The sequence below is a fragment of the Dunckerocampus dactyliophorus genome, chromosome 3, assembly GCF_027744805.1.
Source record: "Dunckerocampus dactyliophorus isolate RoL2022-P2 chromosome 3, RoL_Ddac_1.1, whole genome shotgun sequence".
NCBI classification, from domain to species: Eukaryota; Metazoa; Chordata; class Actinopteri; order Syngnathiformes; family Syngnathidae; genus Dunckerocampus; species Dunckerocampus dactyliophorus.
In genome coordinates, this window is record NC_072821.1 from 35,454,573 (window position 1) to 35,474,887 (window position 20,315).

Consider the following 20,315-nt stretch of genomic DNA (forward strand, 5'->3'; position numbering starts at 1 on the left):
GATGAAAAGCAAATGAGTTTAAACGAAAACTGCATTTTTAGGGAGAATTTTGCCCATCATCCACATGACCTTACACTACACTAAGCCTGGGCGCAGTAGGTCAAATCCTCTCCCGCCATTAGCACCTCCGATAAAAGGGAAGTGTCGCTCCCTGAGTTGGGTATGAACGACTCTGATACTGGTTCGTTAGCATCTATTGTTCTGGCTCGGCCCTGGCTCTACCTCATTTGCAAGACTAAGAGCCCTTTTATCGGAGGTGCTAATGGCGGGAGAGGATTAGACCTACTTCGCCCAGACTTAGTGTAAGGAACCAATAGAAGGAGGGTGTTGGCACACCAATTCCGCCCACTCTTACTGTATTTAAGGCCTAGGCTACCAGCACTTATTAGTTCGCTGACTAAGCTCTTTGGATGAGAAGTGAAACGTCCGACACCTTCTTCACAGAAGTACAGATGACATCTCAAGAAGCCTTTCCCTCGATGGACAAATCCTTACTGACTGAGAGCCTACACAGATGTAATTAACATTATTACGCCAAAGAACTACATTACTGGCGTAGTGACACCTCGCCACACCAGCTACCTACTAGCCAACTAGCAACTAGCTTCACCACACACTTTTGGAAAACCCACAATTTTTACATGTTTATGTCTTTATGCTTTGCTATTTTTGTCACCCATTGCGATTTTGCACTTCGTTGAGTGTTCCTTGAATGCACCATAGTTGTGTGCTGTGATTCGGATTCCATCAATCGCTCGGTATCACTATATATTTGAGCTGCCGCCACTGCTGCTGTGTTTTTGAGTTTGGAAAAGTGAACGCTAGGTGTAGCGTTCCTTTCTATGTTGCTATGTGAAATCAATGCACCCAGGAAGGAAGTTCCGCCAATGCTTCAAGTATTACATGTTATCATGAATGTACCTGTTGCTACATGGTAACAGCATGAGTATAAAACCTTGTTGGAGGTTTTTGGAAGTGTTTTAATAGCAGGCTTTCTAGGCGGAATAGGTGTGTCCCTTAAGCTGCATGAATTAGCTGCCTCTCTTTAACTGTTTTCATATCTTTAGATAGAAAAGAGAAAGACGTGTGTTCATGTCTCATAAGGATTGTGAATGATGGGCAAAATTCCAAGAAAAAGTGCACTTTTCCTTTAAAGGAGGATGTTTGGTGAATTCAAAGGGAACATTTAAACCTCAGGATGCAGTGCAGATGGAAAGCATGTGGCTGGAGGTCAAGAATCAATAGACCTGCTTGTGGAAACAATTCCATGAATTGAGAGATAGAAAGTCTGTTTTTATTCACAGTCGAATCAATACAGCAAATGTTTAAAAAGACAGTGGCACTGAAAATCGAAAAAACACAAAAGAAGCTTTCAAAATGTTAATGCAATGTGAATGAATGCTACCATGACAACCTTGGTGTACTTTTGTTGTCAAGCTGATGTGGAGAGTATGCTGGATAATAATTGTTCCCATTCAGCTGAGTATGAGTGCTTTATTTCGAAATGAGGTCTTATTTCAAGCACATGTTGAGGAACCGGCTAGTCTGTTTTTGCCTGATGTTGAAAAACTGCCAAAATTTGGCCTTGGTTTGCGTACATACCCCGGTTAGCGTATAACATGGCACGCGTCTTGTTGTGTTATTAATACACTGTGTGAGTTCAGCTGTATTGCTAATGTGTTTTTATCACGACGGACTTATTAGCAGCCCTTTAGCTTGCTCATTAGGCATGGGCCGGTATTCTGGTTTGACGGTTTCACTGTATTATAATTACAGCTCTAAAATGTGTTATTTTGAAATATCTTTCCTTAAAAGAGAAAAAAAGTCAAGTCAAAACTGTCATTTTTATTCCTTATAGTATAACATGATGAAAGTGGAACATATGTATTTAAAATAGGTAACATAACATAATTGAATTCTTTTTAAAGAAATAAATAAAATGCAATCTACTGTTGCTAAATATTTTCTCAGTACAAAACACAAAGCAAAATGCAAATAAATGCAATCAAGCGGCTCAAAGTCACAATATAAATTATTTTAAAAATAAACTTAATTCTTTTTATCGTGGCAGGTCGCAATGAGTTCTTTCTTGAATTCAATAGTGTTTCTCAACTTCTTTGTGAAATTGTTGGTACGCGGAATGATAGGGTAAAGGAAAATTGACTTTTTCAGCGCCACTGAGACAGAGTAAGAAAACCAGGGCAAAATTTTGGTGGAAGAGCGACTCATACGAAGAAAAACAGAGGTTTGACAGTAATTGCAATTAATGACTTCAAATAAAAACAGAACCTATTTGTTGCCTTTATTTGATAGAGACCTTTAAGGAATGACTCATGTACACTGTAAACCCGGATAAGTTGATTGTACTGAAACTAGTTGTGTCAAGTGATTGCCTCTAATGGTTTAAGTAATTGACAGCAGAGAAAATGACTTTGTTCAAGTATATTCAACTTAAATGTACAATAGTCAGAATTTAACATTTTAAAGTTATATAAACTTAAATGATTTAAGTAATCAACAATAAAAAATAAATTGTGGAGTCTACTTTGTTTAATTCTAGTTTTATTAACAATATGAATATATTATATTTGGGATAAGAAATTTCCAATTTAATTCTTCTTTTGTCAATGACCACACAATGCAGTACATTTTATTTATTTTATTTAGACACACAGCAAAGCAACAAATATGTATTAACAATGATGCTGTGTGAAATACCAGATGCAAATCCAAAATAACAGTAAGACCTTGTTTTCATAAAATTAGCAAAATGGGTACAACAGTATATTCTTACTTTTTGCTGCAGATATTACCTTACAGTACCATTCTATGATGCCGCAAACAGAACATGTGTATTGAATTATGAAACAATTTCCTTCCAAATACAACCACAGCACAGTTTTTAAGTATTTGTTCTGTGAACAATTTTCAAGCATGAAAAAAACAACACTGACCATGTAGCAGCATAGTGCGAGTGCTAAAGGAAAAACTGTATGCTTTGTGTGCCACACAAAGTAGGCATTAAGAATAACTATGCAGCGAGGACCAGAGTTGGTAAAAAAAAAACTGCAACTTTCTACATGTGTCCTCTGACAAGGCATCTAATGGCTGTTGGCTCAGTGCTCTGCAAAGAAATATAACACACACTTAAATGTAGAACAAAGATACGCATCTTATATCAGTTTATTTGTTCATATAGCGAAGTACCACAAGGGAAGGTGGGAGAGTTAGTTTTTGTAATATGTATGAACTTACCATCAATATCATGACAAGAAAAAACAGAAATGTCAACCCACCGTTGTCTGTTGTAGCAGGTCAGCTAACTGCTTGCCTGTCCGACCTGTCTTCCTCTTGAAGATTTCCATCAAGCTTGGACACAAACCATCAAGAACCCCAAAGAACTCTTCTTTAAGATTTCTACCAGCAACCCTGTTAGACTCCAAGTACACCTGAAAAATATGAAATATGCTCAATTTTGATAGTCAGGCAGAGTTACTTATAACATTAATAACACAAAAAACACAAGCAAGGAAAGGGCCCAGTTCTTGCATAAGTCCCATGTTTTAGCCTAGAATGTTTAAAAAGCTGTGCTCTCTTCTCAGATGTCAGGGCAGTACTTGCATTTCAAGACCTTTTAACATGGCTTTAAACAAAAATAAGATGGCAAAGTAGAGAGGGCTACTCTAAAAACACAATGCTGCAATTGTCCAATGCTCAAAATTGACCTCAGTCAACCTCAAATTTACACACATTCAAACGTACATGTTTCAAACTAGAAATGTTCCAGCAGTTTCTAATACTTGAATAGAGAAAACAGCTCACCTCATTCAGGCAGAAAATGGTATCCTCTTTATGGCAGGCAAATGTCCTTTAAAAGCGTCCAAACTTGCTAAAAACAGAAGAATGCAGGCAGAAATGTATTGTCCAAGGAACATGCAAAGTGCAATGACCTTAAATTGCTCTGTGAAAATTGGAAAATGGAGCAACTTTCTCTGTAACCTCCAACGGACAAGCCCAGACTTGTCTTGAGTTTTGAGCCAATCACAACAGGGCAGCACTGTGACCTTGCTTTCTAACGGTATAAAAACAGAGGCAGACGAGAATGCACGTATTGGATGCACCTATTCTGCCTATAAAGCCTTACGAAAAATGTTTGTTAAACTTACAAAAATGAGTACACCCAATGACACTCTTCATATACTCCTACTGTTTAAGTAATGTGATAAAACGTCTGTGTAGGCTCTCAGTCGTACAGGAGTTGTCCAACAAGGGAAAGGCTTCTTGAGACGTCATCTGTACTTCTGTGAAGAAGGTGTCGGACGTTTCGGAGCTTCGTCAGCGAACTAACAAGCGCTGGTAGACTAGGCCTTAAATACAGTAAGAGTGGGCGGAATTGGTGTGCCAACACCCTCCTCCTATTAGTTCCTTACACTAAGCCTGGGCGGAGTTGTGGTCTAATCCTCTCCTTACATTAGCACCTCCGATAAAAGGGAAGTGTAGCTCCCTGTAGTTGGGTATGAACCACTCTGATGCTGGCTCGTTAGCATCTATTGTTCTGGCTCGGCCCTGGCTCCACCTCATTTGCATGACTAAGAGCTGTGGGTTTTGGTCTCAGTAACCACTCTTACTGTATTTAAGGCCTAGGCTACCAGCACTTGTTAGTTCGCTGACGAAGCTCTTCGGATGAGGAGCGAAACGTCCGACACCTTCTTCACAGAAGTACAGATGACGTTTCAAGAAGCCTTTCCCTCGTTTAACGTGATAAATCTAATTTTTAAAAGTGGTATTTACTCAAACTGTTTGCATAGAATGAACTTTCGGGTTAACAGTGTACATTTCGTTGATATAGTGACCGCTTCACAAGACAAACATCGCAGTCATGTACAAGTACTGAAGCTGATTCCGTTTTTGTGACGCTCAAGCTTGCCTTACTACAATTTTCAATCTTCTTTATATTTGAGTTGCAGTCAGAACATGTTGGTGTGAAAACCTGTTCTATTCCGAGTGATGACTCTCAAGGTTAGAGGCAGTGATTGAACGCAGTACACCATAATCATGCCCCACAATCACAGGGCTCTTCTGTTAGCATACACGAGTACATGCTGTACATAACAAGCAGCCTTCACATCAGCTTGATAGTGTATTGACGGGAGGATGTCATTGGACAGTGGCCTATTATGCCATCGTTGTTGAAGGATTCCAAAAGCTTTTCACGACTGATACTGCTTTCTTTCGGCTTCATGTACCTTCTTATGCAATATAATGGCCTCTTCAAATTTGCGCCTATCCCCCAAGCCCATCACTTCAATGCAAAAAAAAAAATGCAAGTGGAGGATTTCACTTGCACTTTAGACCCTATCTCATCCATTTTTGTTAAACACTCCCTCCCCTCCTCTCTCAGCTCCTCCACCATCCTCCGTCCCTCAAACCGGCTCCCATTGCCCCCATCCTCAAGAAACCTGAACTTTCGGCCTAAATCAAAACTCCTTTTTATTTCCAAGAGCTTTGAACGGCTCACCAACACTGAACTCTACATACAATTTCACTCCGGATTTCATGCTTTCATACCACAGCACTGAAACTGCCACTTTTGACACAATTAATCATTCCCGCCTCAAAGCTTGTCAGCACATACAAACAGCGGCCTCACCTGGCTGACATTTTACCTCACAGATCGGAAACAGTTCATCTTTTTCAAAAACTGCTCCTCCTCTACTGTCCCCCCGTGTCACGGCTTCCCTCAAGATTTGGGGCTTGGTCCTCTCCTCTTCATCCTCTACCTCCTCCACATAGGTCAGATTATCCATCGCCTTGGCCTCCGATTCCAGTGCCAAAAAATACCCTTTCAGGTCACCCAGAACGCAGTTTCTGTTTTGATGAAAGGCTGGAACGATGAAGTACTTTGCCGTTTTGACCTGAAGACATTTCCGTGTGGATAGCCCGACAGAGACAGACATTCACACTTAGCAAAGAAATGCCCAACGGAGATTCAAACCCAGGTCTTCCCAATCTTCTGACTGTGTGGCCAACATGCTAACCGCTAGACCACCGTGCGGCTCAGAGTAGCAAAAATATTGAAACAGCGTATTTTTTTTGCATCCAGATGATGTTTTTTATCCTCTTTACTCCTTGTTCATGAACCCCATCCCACCCTTATGTGTTTTCCAGGTAGCAGGTCTTTTCCAAGATGCCAGTATCGGAAACGCTATCAACATTGTTGTAGTTCGACTCGTAGTACTGGAGCAGGATGAGGTAAAATTATTTGACTTTCTTGAGGTGTTTATTCAAGTCCACGGCATTCTAATAACCTTTTTCATCAAGGCCTCAGAGCTCAATGCTTATTTGAGTGGCCTTGACTGAAAGATGTCTCAAGGTGAAACTCCAAATCTTTACATTTGTTTAATCCTTAACCAAGCGGGCCGTCTGATTTGCTCCCCGTCGCTCTGCAATCAAAGCCACGTTGTCAGCAAGGTGACAAAGAGGCCTGAGGATATAACAACTTTTGTTCACCTCTAACATGAGGGGACAATAATTGTGTCCCACAGGGAGGACATGACAGGTACACTGAATACGTCATGAGAGGTTTTTTCATGTGCGAAACATAAGTCATTGTTTTCTCAGGGCATTGAATCAATTGTAACTGGACTGTTCAGGTTGTCTTAGAAGAAGTTCTTGCTCGAAGACTAGGTGGGACACACACCAGTCAGACTAGATAGGACAGCTCTAGAGCTGCAGTCTGAAAGCTTGGTGCCAGATCCAATCTGTTTATCGCCTAAAGGAGGGGCAGGTCCAGACAGGAAATGGTTGCTTCTACAGAGGATCGCTAGGATATAATGCAGTGGGGCCTCTGCCCGCCAATGATGCTCGTTTGTGTGGTATCAGCTCTCAGACTATTCAGTGCGCTGAGAATACAATGACCTGGATGAGTGAGAATATTCGCAAGCATAGGTCACTGTTTCATTTCACATTCAAGTTTTGTATGTTTGTACCAGTGTGTGTATACAAAAAATGTATACACATGGCTCACTTCCCCACCTTTAAATCCTCCTGCGAGCTTGACATTGACTTTCTTCTCCGAGGCCTAATTAGGGTTTAAACCTGCATTGTGCATTTAGCATTTAGTTTGCTAGCAGTGATGTGCAGCCAGGTTCATGGCTGGTGAGGCACTGACTCCTTTCGGAGTGTTTTTATGTTAATACAGGTTGCTGATTAAGAGGATAAGTTTAGTTAAAACTGTTGTTTTGAAATACTTTAGTCCTTTTTTTATGAACTGAAAAACATATACAGTACAGTACATGCACCCGATCCTTATCAAGGAAAAGATCTGATACTTTGTTGAAAAAGTTTGATCACCTTCTGGAGCACTTTGGTGTATAATCGTTTTATAATAGTTTTCTGTGAAAAAAACTAAAAGTAAACATTTTTTTTAACCAAAAATCCGCAAATTTGGTCATAAATGCTGAATCGTAACGTGCATGGGTGCCAATGTATTTTTTTTTTTCATTGTGTATTTATGGGGCTATGAAATGTTCACGCAAACATTTTGTTTGATGGAAGCAGTGAGTTCTGTTCTGTATGCATGAAATCAAAAGTGGGAACATGAACTTTTGTAATTGAATCCATAATCAATTTTCTAGCTCAATTGCATTTGTGCACTTTTTTAGACAGCATTCAACAATTATCAGAAAAACATGATATTCTCTGCTAGTAGCGTCATGCACGAAGCTATGGCGAGCGCCTATGACGCCAATGCTAATAACCGGTGTTTGGAAACAAACACAATAAGTTTGTTGCATCTGTCTGTCAAACAACCAACGCTGTGTTTTTCTCTCTCGAGACCAATTTTGTTCACTTATCGTACATTTTCCTCAAAGCGAGACCTATTATCTATATTATGTTTGCTCAACTTTGTCCTCCTGTGACGTGCAGGATGACTTAAAGATTACTCACCATGCCGACAACAGCTTGAGTAGCTTCTGTAAGTGGCAGAAAGGACTCAACGTGAAGGGAGACGATCATCCTCTGCACCACGACGTAGCCGTTCTCCTCACCAGGTAAATGACAGCTACAGTAGATATCAATCAAGAGAATAGCATTTGCTGTTTTACTGGGGTACTAAAGGCTATTATTGTAACTGGTGGCTAAAAGAAGTGGTGAGACTTTGAGAGTGCGTCAAAAGTTCCTTTTTGCTCCCCCTTCCTTTTAAAGGAAATCTGCACTTTTTCGGGAATTTCACCCATCATCCACGATGCCTATGTGAGGCATGAACACACGTCTTTTTCTCTTTTCTATAAAAACAGCTAAAAAGAGGCAGCATGCTAATGTTAGCATAGTAGCCTTTTTAGCCATTCTTATAAGTAGAACGCAGAAACAGTGCTATCATGTTAAGTGTTAGTATGCTAACACTTAGCATAATAGCACCGTTTTTTTAAACATCACGCTAATGCTTAAAAAGACCAAAATACGGCAAAATACTATAAATATTACATTAGCATAGTAGCCTTTTTAGCCGTTCTTATAAGTAGAACACAGAAACAGCACTATCACGCTAAGTGTTAGTATGCTAACACTTAGCATAATAGCACCATTTTTTTTAAAACATCACAGTAATGCTTAAAAAGACCAAAATACGGCAAACTACTACAAATATTACATGTAATCATGAATGTGCCTCTTACTACAGGTTTTTGAGGTGTTTTAATAGCAGGCTTTCTAGGCGGAATCGGTGTGTCCCACCTATGTGTGTCTCTTTTTAGCTGTTTTTAATATCTTTAGAACGCACAGAAAAAGAGAGAGACGTGTGTTCACATCTCACATCAGGATTGTGGATGAAAAAAAGTGCAATTTTCCTTGAAAGTATTCTTTCCAGCCATCTCTGACTTTGTCAACGCAATCACTGCCACTCATCAGTGCACTCCTGCGTGTCGTTCTTCAACTTCCTTGCTAGCTGATACATTTTTAGTTCCTTCATGTCTACTTTGATTGTTTCTTTTTTCCTTCCCATTGCTCTTTCCTCATAGTTTCTCACATATGGTATTGTCTTCAGAATGAGCTGAAAAAGGCTGCAAGAAAAGACTGCGTATCAGTACAGTCACTGGGATAATGGAGGTCTAAAAATATAACATTACCTACTTCATAGCATGCAAACGGTGATATAACTTTTTCTTGAACTGATTTTTGGTTATTTAAGGTTTGTGAAAAAGCACAAGCAGGCTTTAATTTTGTCATTGTTTGTTAAGATAATAAGTTGAACGGGGTACTTGAAATAAAATGTTGTATATGGAGGTGGCATAAACATATGTAGTTGCATATTATTGTTTGCATGTTAAAACACTATAAATGGCAGCATGCCATGAAAAGCCTCTCCCTTTTTCATTTTCACCACCTTTCTTTCCCGCATCATCGTCATCCTAAACTTATTGTTCATTTGCCATTTCCAACTAGGGCGAATGTAATTAAGATTGCACTCTCCGTCTCCACAGGAAGGACATCTGTGCATCCATCAATATGCCTTGTGAAACGCTGGGTTTGTCCCACGTGGCGGGGATGTGTCAATCACATCGCAGCTGCAGTATTAGCGAGGACACCGGCCTGCCGCTGGCCTTTACTGTTGCGCATGAGCTGGGTCACAAGTAAGCTTCTATTACACATTTTCTCTTAGCAAGGGGACTGATCTTGAATATATACTGAAAAACATAGGCATTGGAAATGAGCTGATTATTTGGTTAAACAATTTAGCTGAAAATAGACCACAGGAAACATCTCATTCACTCAAAATTAGAACTACTTAATAAATACATGATGGTGACAGGTACTGTAAATGTACAGCATGCATGCACCACTGTTAAAAAAGTCCACAATTTTTACATATTTATGTCTTTTATGCTTCACTGATAATATTTTTTGTCACGCTTTAAAATTTTGCACGTTGTATGGTGGTTCTTGAACGCACCATAGTTGCTGTGAGATGTGAAGTGAAACTTATATGTAACTTCCGTACCTTGACTCCCATTTCATATATTCACTGAGTATCTTACATTATCATTCATTAGTGGTGAGTACTTCTATATTTTATTAGGGATTTTAGATTTTATTATATTATTTTATTAGGTACTATTCAGATTAGTACTGGCTCACTTGTATAGCGCCTTTCCACCTCCGAGGCACTCAAAGTGTTTTGACACGGCTCGCACATTTACCTACTGATGTCACAGCATCAGGAGCAACTGGGGGTTGAGTGATGCCGCCCCAGCATGTGCGCGGCATAAACGGAATATTTTCATAGATAATAGACCCTGGAAAACCTGTTTACAACCATCATAGGAGTGTAAAGGTGACGATTGAATGTTACTTCATGTCTAGAGGGCTCTAATAATGTTAAAAACCGTATTCAGAAACTCATAAACATGTTTTTTATGCTCTGTAATTTCAATTTGTCATTGAATCCTACTTCACGGAAAGTCACTTATCGTGGTCGGGTCTGAAACCAATTAACTGCCATAAACGAGAGACGACTGTACTGTATTTTCTGGACTATAAGTCCCATAAGCAAGGAGTGAACATTCGACAGCCACGAGAGGGCGCTGTAGGCTTGTAACAACTACACTAGGTCCCCAACTTACGAACATCCGACTAGCGAACACTCGTGGATACGAACACAAGCCGACTGGTCTATATTTTATTTTATTTTGCCTTGTAGTCGTTCAATCAGGATTTATACTGCTACTGTACATGCTTGACCAGTAGAGGGCACTGTGACACTGCTAATGGGACCAACAGAGGAAGAGTTAGACCTGGGGAGATAAAGCTAAATGTAAAGCTAAATTGTACAACCCCGACAGAGCGTGTGATTAAAGTTTATGAAGAGTTAATAGGCCTGCTTAATTCTACACCACCCACAGAACACTACCTCTTTTAGAAGAGTCTAACGACGATGACGACTTGTCCTTTTTTTCAATATCTCTTCCTCCAACTGCACCACAATGATGTATGCTCGACCACTCCTCTTCAAAGGTAAATAACATTTATCATTACGTATTATTATATCATTTTTATTATTGTTTTTTTCATGAATTATCCTCGTTTAATATTACTACTACATCCAAACTCATATTTACATACATACACATATACTGTATATGTATACACGTACATGTAGTACCTATATCATTGGTAATATTACCTTTTCCCCTACTTAAGAACAATTCGACATAAGAACAGTCGTCTGGAACCAATTGTGTTCGTTAGTTGGGGACTTAGTGTATATGCTGCTCCAGCAGTTCAGTGAAGTGAAATGAGATCGGGACCTTGGTGAACTTGCTTGTTGGACCCATGAGCCATAACCATAACCAGATTAAATGTCTGTTCCTGGTCTTGAATTTTGTGAAATCCATTTCTAAATAACTGATTTATAGTCCAGTGTGACATATATACTGTGTACATAGAGATATATGTCTTCATAACTCGCATGACTGGTGATTATAGTAAATATGGTACACCAGAAAGCCCTTCAGTAAGTCTTTGTTGTACATGTGCGTGTACATGAATCCCACCTTCATGGCCCTGTCCATATGCTGTGCTTCTTTGTCACAGTTTTGGGATTCAGCACGATGGCAACGGTAATGACTGCGAACCCGTTGGGAAAAGACCTTTCATCATGTCTCCACAGCTGCTGTACGGCACCTCTCTACCCAGGTGGTCCCGCTGCAGTCGCCAGTACATCACACGCTTCCTGGAGTGAGTCCTGCAAAATGCATATGCTGCTTACAATGAGACACATTCCTTTATTGCACAGTGCTTTATGTGAGGATGTACAGTATGCCTTTAACATGGGAATATATTGGTGCACTGATTTGCATTATGGAGATCAGTGGCACAGATACTTTTAGACCAGTAGCCGCATGTGATTGGTCAAAATGTGTGTGTGTGTGTGTGTTGACTCTCAGAGAGGGAGTGGTTACAAAAACAAACAAAAAACAATCCAAAAAATATCAAGCATACAAAAAACCTTATCAGTCACTTGAAACATCAGCTCCGCGGCATTTTAAAGGTGCAAAAGGTTTGCCAGAGACCTCCGTGGCGTCAAACCGGCTGCTCGGAGCGTGTACCCGAATATAGTGCACCTTGCCTGGCCTAAGCTTGCTATATTCTGCTTCTCCTGATAGTAGTGATGTGGTAGCAGTAATGTCATGATATTTGATTAGGACTAATCAACAGGTACAGTTGGCCAAATCCTAATTTGTTCCAGTCCTCTTTGTGGGCACAAACTACTGTTAAATCTACATTAAAAAAGTAGATAGTATAAATAAGTTATTAGTGATCTGTACCGTATTGGTCTTGAGAAGCAGAAAGTTACTTGTTTGTTTGGTCTTCCTCAGAGAGTGAGCGTTTGTTTACAAGTGAGCTCTTAGGAAGTTACGACAGACTTTTAAAGTCACAGGTGGGAGAAAAAAGGAGCACTTGATTTAAGGGCAATCTTGCCTCATTGGAGCATTTTTTCAATGATTGGTTATCTGAACTATTTTTAATGTTATCAGATTTATCGGTATGACATCATAATTCCCTCATATTGGCCCGATAATTATTGTGCACCCCTAGTCAGAAGTAATGAATGTGTGATGAAAAAGTGATTACAACTAAACGGGCGGAGCAAAAAAAGGTATATTTAATGAATTCATTCATTTTAGCTTCAAAACCTGCGCTTGGTTAATTATGATATCAAAACAATGATTGATTCTTAGACGATTTCTACTGGCACTCCATCCTTGTCTGATGAGGCCCATGTTTAGTTTCTGCCCATGTAACCTATGCATGCTTGTCAACAAGCATCTGTACTCAGCTGTGTGTGTGTGTGTGTGTGTGTGTGTGTGTGTGTGTGTGTGTGTGTGTATGTGTGTGCATGTGCGTGCTACTGCACTTTCAGCTGCTACTGTCAGTGATCTATTGTCTGACTTTAACTGTGTTGAATGTCTGACATAGCTGCCCCAGTTTCTCAGCTCCAAGCATCTGGAATTCATCTGGTGGGTGTTGAGCTTTTTGACAGCATTGTAGCCTCTTGACTCCGCTGTGGGAAAAAAAACTGCCCAGGGGTGATATTGACACCCAAGGGGCATTGCAAGACAAAAGCCAGTGGAGTGTGTTTGAGATTGTGTGTTTGAGTAGTTGTCATTAAAACATGGAGAGACCCAGTTTCTCAGCTATCAGTTTTTCAACTCTTGCTAACAAAACATAACTGGAACATATGGTTGTATAAAATACTGTTTATATTCATCACAATTACGCTGAATGAGATTGTTGCCCGCTAAGGGGGAGTGGTGTTCAAAGCTGCTAGGTGCCAAATGCAAAAATGTCAATAACTGATATATTTTGAATATTTAGCCCACTTTTCTCACATTTAACTTGTGTTCTTCACATTTGAGGTAGAAATTAAATGGTCAATCTAAATAGTACATCTAAATGTTTAACCTAAATGTAAATGGTAAATCCTAAATTTAAATGGTAAATATAAATCTTTGACTGTGACTTAATACGGCATTTGAAGAATAAAGACACGATGGAGTATGGTGAGTTTTGGAGGCTCACGGTGTGATCATTAGTCAAACGGCAGCTAACGCAGCCAAAACACTGGACAGCACTCGCCCGTATGTACGTGACGGTCAGAAGGCTATTTGCATCCCAGTTTCCTTCCTACGGGCTTTGCGTGCTGTCTGCCGGTTTGAAAATCCGTGCGGGCCACGTGCGTGTCTCTTGCGATTTTCCCTATTTTTGCACATAGCCAGCACGTAGGAGCACATACGTCGAGATGTAACTCCCCCTTAAAAAAAAATAATTGAATTCATCGGACAAGATGAATAGCCTCTCTCGAAGTTTGCCTACCTGGAAGTCCTTCTAGAGCTCCACCAATGAACTCTCACATCCAAAGCCTTTTTAAAGGTGGTGTCTCATCCTCTGTGAGCTTCACGAGTGATATATGTTCTTTTGAAAAACAAAGTCAAATGTGTTTTTTTGGGCCACATGCCAAAAAAATCACCCTAAAAAGGGGCGGGGGTGATGGGGGGGCTTTTGAGTAATTAATGACAAATTTTATTAGTAATTCTATTTTTGGGGCCCTGGCAGTCACCTTGGAATTGTTCTGACTTTTCCCCCTTATTCGGCATTCCTGGCCAATGGAACTCATTATAAATACATTGAAAAATGTACAATTAATCCACGGGATGGGTATCGTATCGGCCTATTGCAGCATAAAACCCTGATCGGAGCATCACTAGCAGAACGTTATCGGTATCAATTTGGGGAAAAAAAGATACCGTGTAGCTAACAGTGGCTAATAAATAGTTAATAAATGTGTCACAGGTTTTTACTTCTGGCTGCATAACTGCAAGTATTAGCTAGACGTATGTCGTACTGCTACTACTACTGTACTACACCTTCCTGCGTGTGGGTGTTTTACGTGGGCCATGGCTTGCATGCTCTTAGCAGGAGGAGTGCGGGCTATAAACACCTTTTAACTTGACATAGATCTACAGACGACAGATTGTGTTATCACGTCATCATCACGCAGAACAAGGCTCCTATTGTGTTGGTGTTTTTGTTGTACTGCAACCTTCTAATGTTCACGCTGCATATTCAGCCCATAAGGTTTCTTTTGTGAAGAATGATGCCGTGCTTCCAGAAGTAAAATTCAGCATAATTAACCGCAGCTCACGTATATCATGATTTCACTTTGAGGTATATTTACCAAGCAGTGCATTTAGCAGAATTAATATTTCTAGGAATGTGGCCTTCATCAAAAGCCATAGTAAAGGCTCTTTAGCCGTATGTGCACTCTATGTTATGAAGAGGCACTCATGGAGAACATTTTAATTGCTGCCATTCCATTCCTGTCACATAGTCAAACACTTACGGCAACTGCTACATTTCATCGTCTTTACACATTCATTCATTCATTCATTCATTCATCAGATCGTATTTCAGTTTTATTCATACTTATTATTATTCATTTAGTTTGTTCATGTTTACATACTTGTATCCCTAAATTATGGGATAAATGATTGTTATTTTATGAGGATGACATGGCGGGGGAAAGAAGATATCACATTTTTCCAATTAAAGTCAAATAAAAAGGAAGGTGATGCCAGACACATCAAAACTGGTTTGGAATGGATAAAGCTTGCTTCGACCCAATTGAACATTTGTGGACTATGCTTAAAAGCTGCGTGTATGACAGGCAAGCAATCGATTTAAATGAACCCTACCGAGTTTTTGGAGCGCTCAAATGGAAATCAGAAGGTTAGCGGTTCAGTCCTCGCTCCCTCCACCCATCACTGTCGTCGTGTCCCTGTGCAAGACACTTCCCCCACCTTGCCTCCAGCGTAGCCTACACTGGTGTATGAATGTGAATGAATGTTTGGTGGTGGTCAGAGAGGCCGTAGGCGCGAATTGGCAGCCACGTTTCGGTCAGACTACCCCAGGGCAGCTGTGGCTACAGATGTGGATGACCACCACCAGTGTGTGACTGAGGAGTGAATGAATAATTGGTTCACTTCAATGTGAAGTGCTTTTGGTACCTTGTAAAAAGGCACTATATAAAATAAATTCGTTATTATTATTATTATTATTATTATTATTATTATTATTATTATTATTATTATTATTTTTATTATTACCAAACATCCAGCAAGAATTATACCCGAAGCGTTTTGATGGCTGCAAAAGGTGTCTGGTTGAGGTGAAACAAAACTTACTAAGGGACGTTTAACATCTGACTTGTGAAGGTATATATTTTAACCTGTATGTACGGTATTGGTGTAAATTATAGAATATTGTAAATAAATTCAAAATTGTGCACCCAATTCTTGTACAATGTAGAATCATTTCCACCTTAGAGGAAAGAATGTTTCAAGTCAATCATTAAAGACCCAAAATTGACATGACATTAGGCTTGTCACAAGAATTGATTTAATCGAGCGATAAAAAAAATGAAGTTGACAATGTTGCCGGCCTCGATAAATTGACATGTCCATGCATGCGTGTTTGATTTGCTCAGCTCTTCCTCGGCTCTCTTTACCACACAGGCTGGATGACGTTGCATCTGTCTGTGCGGGTTCAGCCTCTTTGTCCAGTATGTGGAGGCGGGGCTACTAGTGAGTGAATACACAGAGTGCTAGCAACAAGTTAGCCTTGTGAGCGAGCATACGCTAACATGAATAAAGGCGCAAAAGTGATTGTTTCTAAGGCGAATGCCGCAGCCCCAGTGTGGAAATATTTCGGTTTTGAACAGAATGAACAACGTGAGCGCATGAACACCGACGAACCGATATGTCGCATTTTTTTTAAAGTAGTGACGAGGAAGAAGGGAAATACGACCAACTTGTATGCACACCTGAAACAAGCTGGAGGTGCAGCAGACCCTTCGTCCCGACAGTCAACGCTTACTGAGCCGTTTGGTTGGCAAAGGAAATATAAACAAAAAGTGCAAAATGGTGCACAATGGTGTTTGCTATATGTTAATCCTTCCTGTTAAGGAATAAACCCCCAATGTTCATTATTTATTCAAGTGCAATTTGGTTTACAGAGACTTTATACTGCATTTTATTTATTGGATTTATTGTTGTGTATGCTTTTTATTGGACTGAGAGAGTTCTTAACAGAGACAGGGTCTATTTTTTTTTATTGGTTTTGGTTATGGTTGTGAGGGGGGTTTTTTTGCTAAAAGAGACTGAGTCCATTTTATATCTGACATTTGATATCTTTTTTTGTTTGTTGAATTTATTATTTATTTAAAGGTTCTTGACATTCCAATTACAATGTTCAATCCTCTTGGAAAAATTAAAGTTTATTCCTTTTGATATGATTTAATCACATTATTATGCCATATAAATAATGAAAAAATGGTCTCAACAAATGTCAATAATATCGATTATCGACAATGATATGTAGGACAATTGTCGTCCAGCAAAATTTATCGTGACAGGCCTGTATGACATTCTTTCCCTTGACTACAGGAAGTACATTTCTGACTTCTACCTTGTACCACATTATTTTTAGAGAGAACTATAATTTTCTTCTGACAATCAATCCAAGCAATCCTTGTACACTCTTTCTAATTGCACTCTCAAAAGCGCTTATCATGCACACAGAGGCGTGCAGTCAGACAGCAGTTTTTTCCATAACAAATAATGCAAATCCAATTAATCCCTGAAAGAAAGCCAAGACTTCTAACACAAACACAGTTTTATAGTTTAACAAGCAGAAAACAATTCAAAATGCATATAATACAAATAAATGATGACTGTAAGGGATAAATGAACATTTCAGGTTACTTTTACCTTCATTAAAGACACAATTGTTCCCAAAGACACCATGTGGCAGTGAGACACCAAACGGTCACCACCTTCCTGTTTTGCCATGACTTATTTCAATATTGCCTAATAATAACCCAAAATGGTGACACTCAAAGTGTCAGCAATTGAAAAAAGGAGACAAACACAATTGAAATCAAGCAATAACCCTCTGATAGAACAGGATGCCACATCGTCTTTGTAACATTTACAGGTTTTGCCATGTTTTTTTTTTGTTGTTGTGTTGTTTAGCCTGTCTTTAGCTCCATTTCTCTATTTGGTAAAAAATAATGAATAGCCATTTATAAAATATATGAGCTTTTTCAGTTTCAGGTTGAAATGTGTTTTTATACAGAGCTTAATTGGCTAAATGTTAGTATGAACTTGTAATTGAATTCTTTTTTTTCTTCTTCTTCTTTACATCAACAGTAGTTATGTAGCAGAAATACATTTATCATTTTATCTGCATCATCTGATTTGTATTTGTGTATAACTTATGGATAGCTTCTGTTTTTTTGTTGTTTTTTTTAGACGGTAACTGTAATTTGCCCACCTGGAAGTAAGAGACTCCAAGGTGGATTAGACAAACTGTACCTGTAGATTTGTCCTAATCAAATATGACATCACTGCTATTAAACAAAAATATAACAGTAACCAAAATGGAGAAGAGTTCCGTTTCTAGAAGTGGACGTTTATTAAACAAGAGTTTATAGTTTGAAGTCCTTATCCAGCCACTGCGCTGCCAGACCTAGCAAGCTATCAGGGCTAACATCACACGTCCATAAATCGGTAGTGAAGTTTATGTCCATATTTCCATCTATCAGTTTATGCAGGAGTGTGGCCATCAAGTCCTGTTTTACTGGCAAATAGTGGCAGCTCGAAAGTACATACCGTGGCTCTGAATGGTTTAGTAGCAAACAAAAACCGCTATCTTCAACGATGGTAAAGGGCTGGTCATCCAGTCCAGCTAGCTTTGTGAGTGCTTCTTTGTTTGTGGCATTTTCGTAGGCTTTCAAAACACCTTTGTCACTGCCGTTTCAGGTGGCTTTGATGTGGTAGATGTGTTTTTTGCACTTTGGTGCAAATAGCACACAAAATGTCTTCTGAAGTCCCACACGATCAACGCCATGATTCTTTAGCTTTTAGCTCTAAGAATTGGGGATGTCACAGAAAAGGAGTGCTTGATTTGCTCACCTATAGTCCGGTAACACACACCACAGTACGGGTAACCTTGCCTCATTTGAGAGTTTTTTGAATTATCAGTTATGAGCTATATTTTTAATGTTATCGGATTTATCGGTATGTCATAATTCCTCATATGGACCCTTGATAAAAATCGCTGCTAGCTTGGTTAATATGCAGGTCACATTATGGAAATGGAGCATTTTTTTTTTTTTTTTTTTTTTTAGAAGGCTTTATAGACGGAAAAGGTGCGTCCCATTACGTGCATTCTTAGCTGCCTCTTTTTAGCTGTTTTTATATCTTTGGGACGCACAGAAAAGAGAAAGACGTGTTCATGCCTCACATGAGGATTGTGGATGATGGGCAAAATTCCAACAAAAAAGGCAATTGATGGTACTGTCATTGCAGAACACTTTTCTAAATTGAATTCTTGTTGTTGATAAGTGGAAATGAAAGAGTATTTGTGGTGACCTGTTTGCTCTGCTACTCTTCCATCCCCTGTTGCAGTCGTGGCTGGGGTCGGTGCCTTGATGATGCTCCTGTGACGGATACGTTTTCACATGGTTTGCTGCTTCCTGGCATTCTGTACAGCGCTGCCCATCAATGCCGCCTTCAGTATGGCTCTGGATCCATGCTCTGCGATGACATGGATGTAAGACTACTTTTGCATCTTGTTTTCTTTCTTGCTGCTATTCTCCATCAATCTCAAATTCCTCTCCAGCATGTTGTTGGCAAACATTTCTTCAATACAAGGTCAAAAAACAGAAACGATGAGTCTCAAAACGATATGAAAGTGTTGAAAGAGTCAGTATCACAAATGCATTATGAGAAAGAGTTCCTGAGACAAAGGTTCTGCATGTCTGAAGCTCTGGACCCAACAAAAGAAACATGGAAAAAAAACGGTGGGGTGTACACATGGAAGAGGGCAGAGATATGCATTGGAGAGACTCATACCTCCCATCTAGTTGGGTTTGGTCTGGCTGAGCAGTTCAGTACTTTTCAAAATTGGAATAATGACAGCCTAGTGAATTTGTCACACGTACACTACACACAAATTACATTTTAGAATGTACCTAAAATGTACTGTGACATTTTACGGATGAATGTTTCAATGTTCTGTGTTTCTCAGAGCATTGAATCAATCGCAGTTGGACTGCTCAGGTTGTCCCATTCGAGCATGCAGACTTCATCAGTTTATGCTCAAAGACTAAACAGGACAGGGGTGTCAAACTCAATTGCACAGGTAGCCAAAACTCAAAGCCTACTTTAGGTTGGGGGCCGAACTGGACGGAGGGCACACGTGTGACGTGCTGCTTTTTGAGCCGTTGACTGGCCGCATGTCAAACAAACACTACGGGCACTTAAATTTTTTTTCCGTTTGCATGCACTTTGTACGTCTTTGTGCGTCGTCCGTGCGGCCATCGTCTTTCGTATGTTTTGCTGATGTCAGGTTTGGGCAAAATGTCATTTTTTTCGTACGTCACAGTTGCAGACTACTTATGTGTGTCCTGCACTACACCGTGCACCCTACATACTGCATGTAATTAGTACGGCCAACGCACGTGCAGATATTTCTTACATGCTCCATGCGTGTCGGTAAGTCGGTTGTGCATTGCCCGTACTGCCAGAGTGCATCACTCGCATGGAAACGTAGGTCAATCATGTTTCCAGTACAGATCTTACATTATACGCACGACGCGTACACGCGTAGTTCTTGCAACCTTCATAGTCGTGCGACAGCCGTGTGTCCGAGCAGCCTCGGATTTGTGACTGGTACACACGCGAGTGCGTAAG

The 20,315-nt window shown here is 39.9% G+C and overlaps 1 protein-coding gene and 1 long non-coding RNA gene across 9 annotated transcripts in view; one reads left to right on the forward strand and one right to left on the reverse strand.

Moving 5' to 3' along the window:
* LOC129178466 (A disintegrin and metalloproteinase with thrombospondin motifs 7) overlaps positions 1 to 20,315 on the forward strand; it is a 79,680-nt gene that overhangs the window by 13,202 nt on the left and 46,163 nt on the right. For 7 of the 8 annotated variants that reach the window (XR_008569801.1, XM_054770734.1, XM_054770736.1 and 4 more), the window contains exons 5-9: positions 6,169 to 6,252; positions 7,930 to 8,054; positions 9,483 to 9,632; positions 11,593 to 11,736; positions 19,029 to 19,173. Coding sequence is in view for 7 of the 8 variants with exons in the window: in XM_054770734.1 (XP_054626709.1) it covers positions 6,169 to 6,252; positions 7,930 to 8,054; positions 9,483 to 9,632; positions 11,593 to 11,736; positions 19,029 to 19,173 (648 nt within the window). In the remaining variant the exon portion in view is untranslated. The remainder of the gene's footprint in view (positions 1 to 6,168; positions 6,253 to 7,929; positions 8,055 to 9,482; positions 9,633 to 11,592; positions 11,737 to 19,028; positions 19,174 to 20,315) is intronic. The other variant, XM_054770738.1, reaches the window with a different exon arrangement.
* Positions 2,842 to 3,962, reverse strand: LOC129178468 (uncharacterized). Its single transcript, XR_008569802.1, has 3 exons — positions 3,823 to 3,962; positions 3,297 to 3,449; positions 2,842 to 3,124 (listed from the first exon to the last, which is right to left on the reverse strand). It is a non-coding gene; the product is annotated as an uncharacterized LOC129178468 (long non-coding RNA).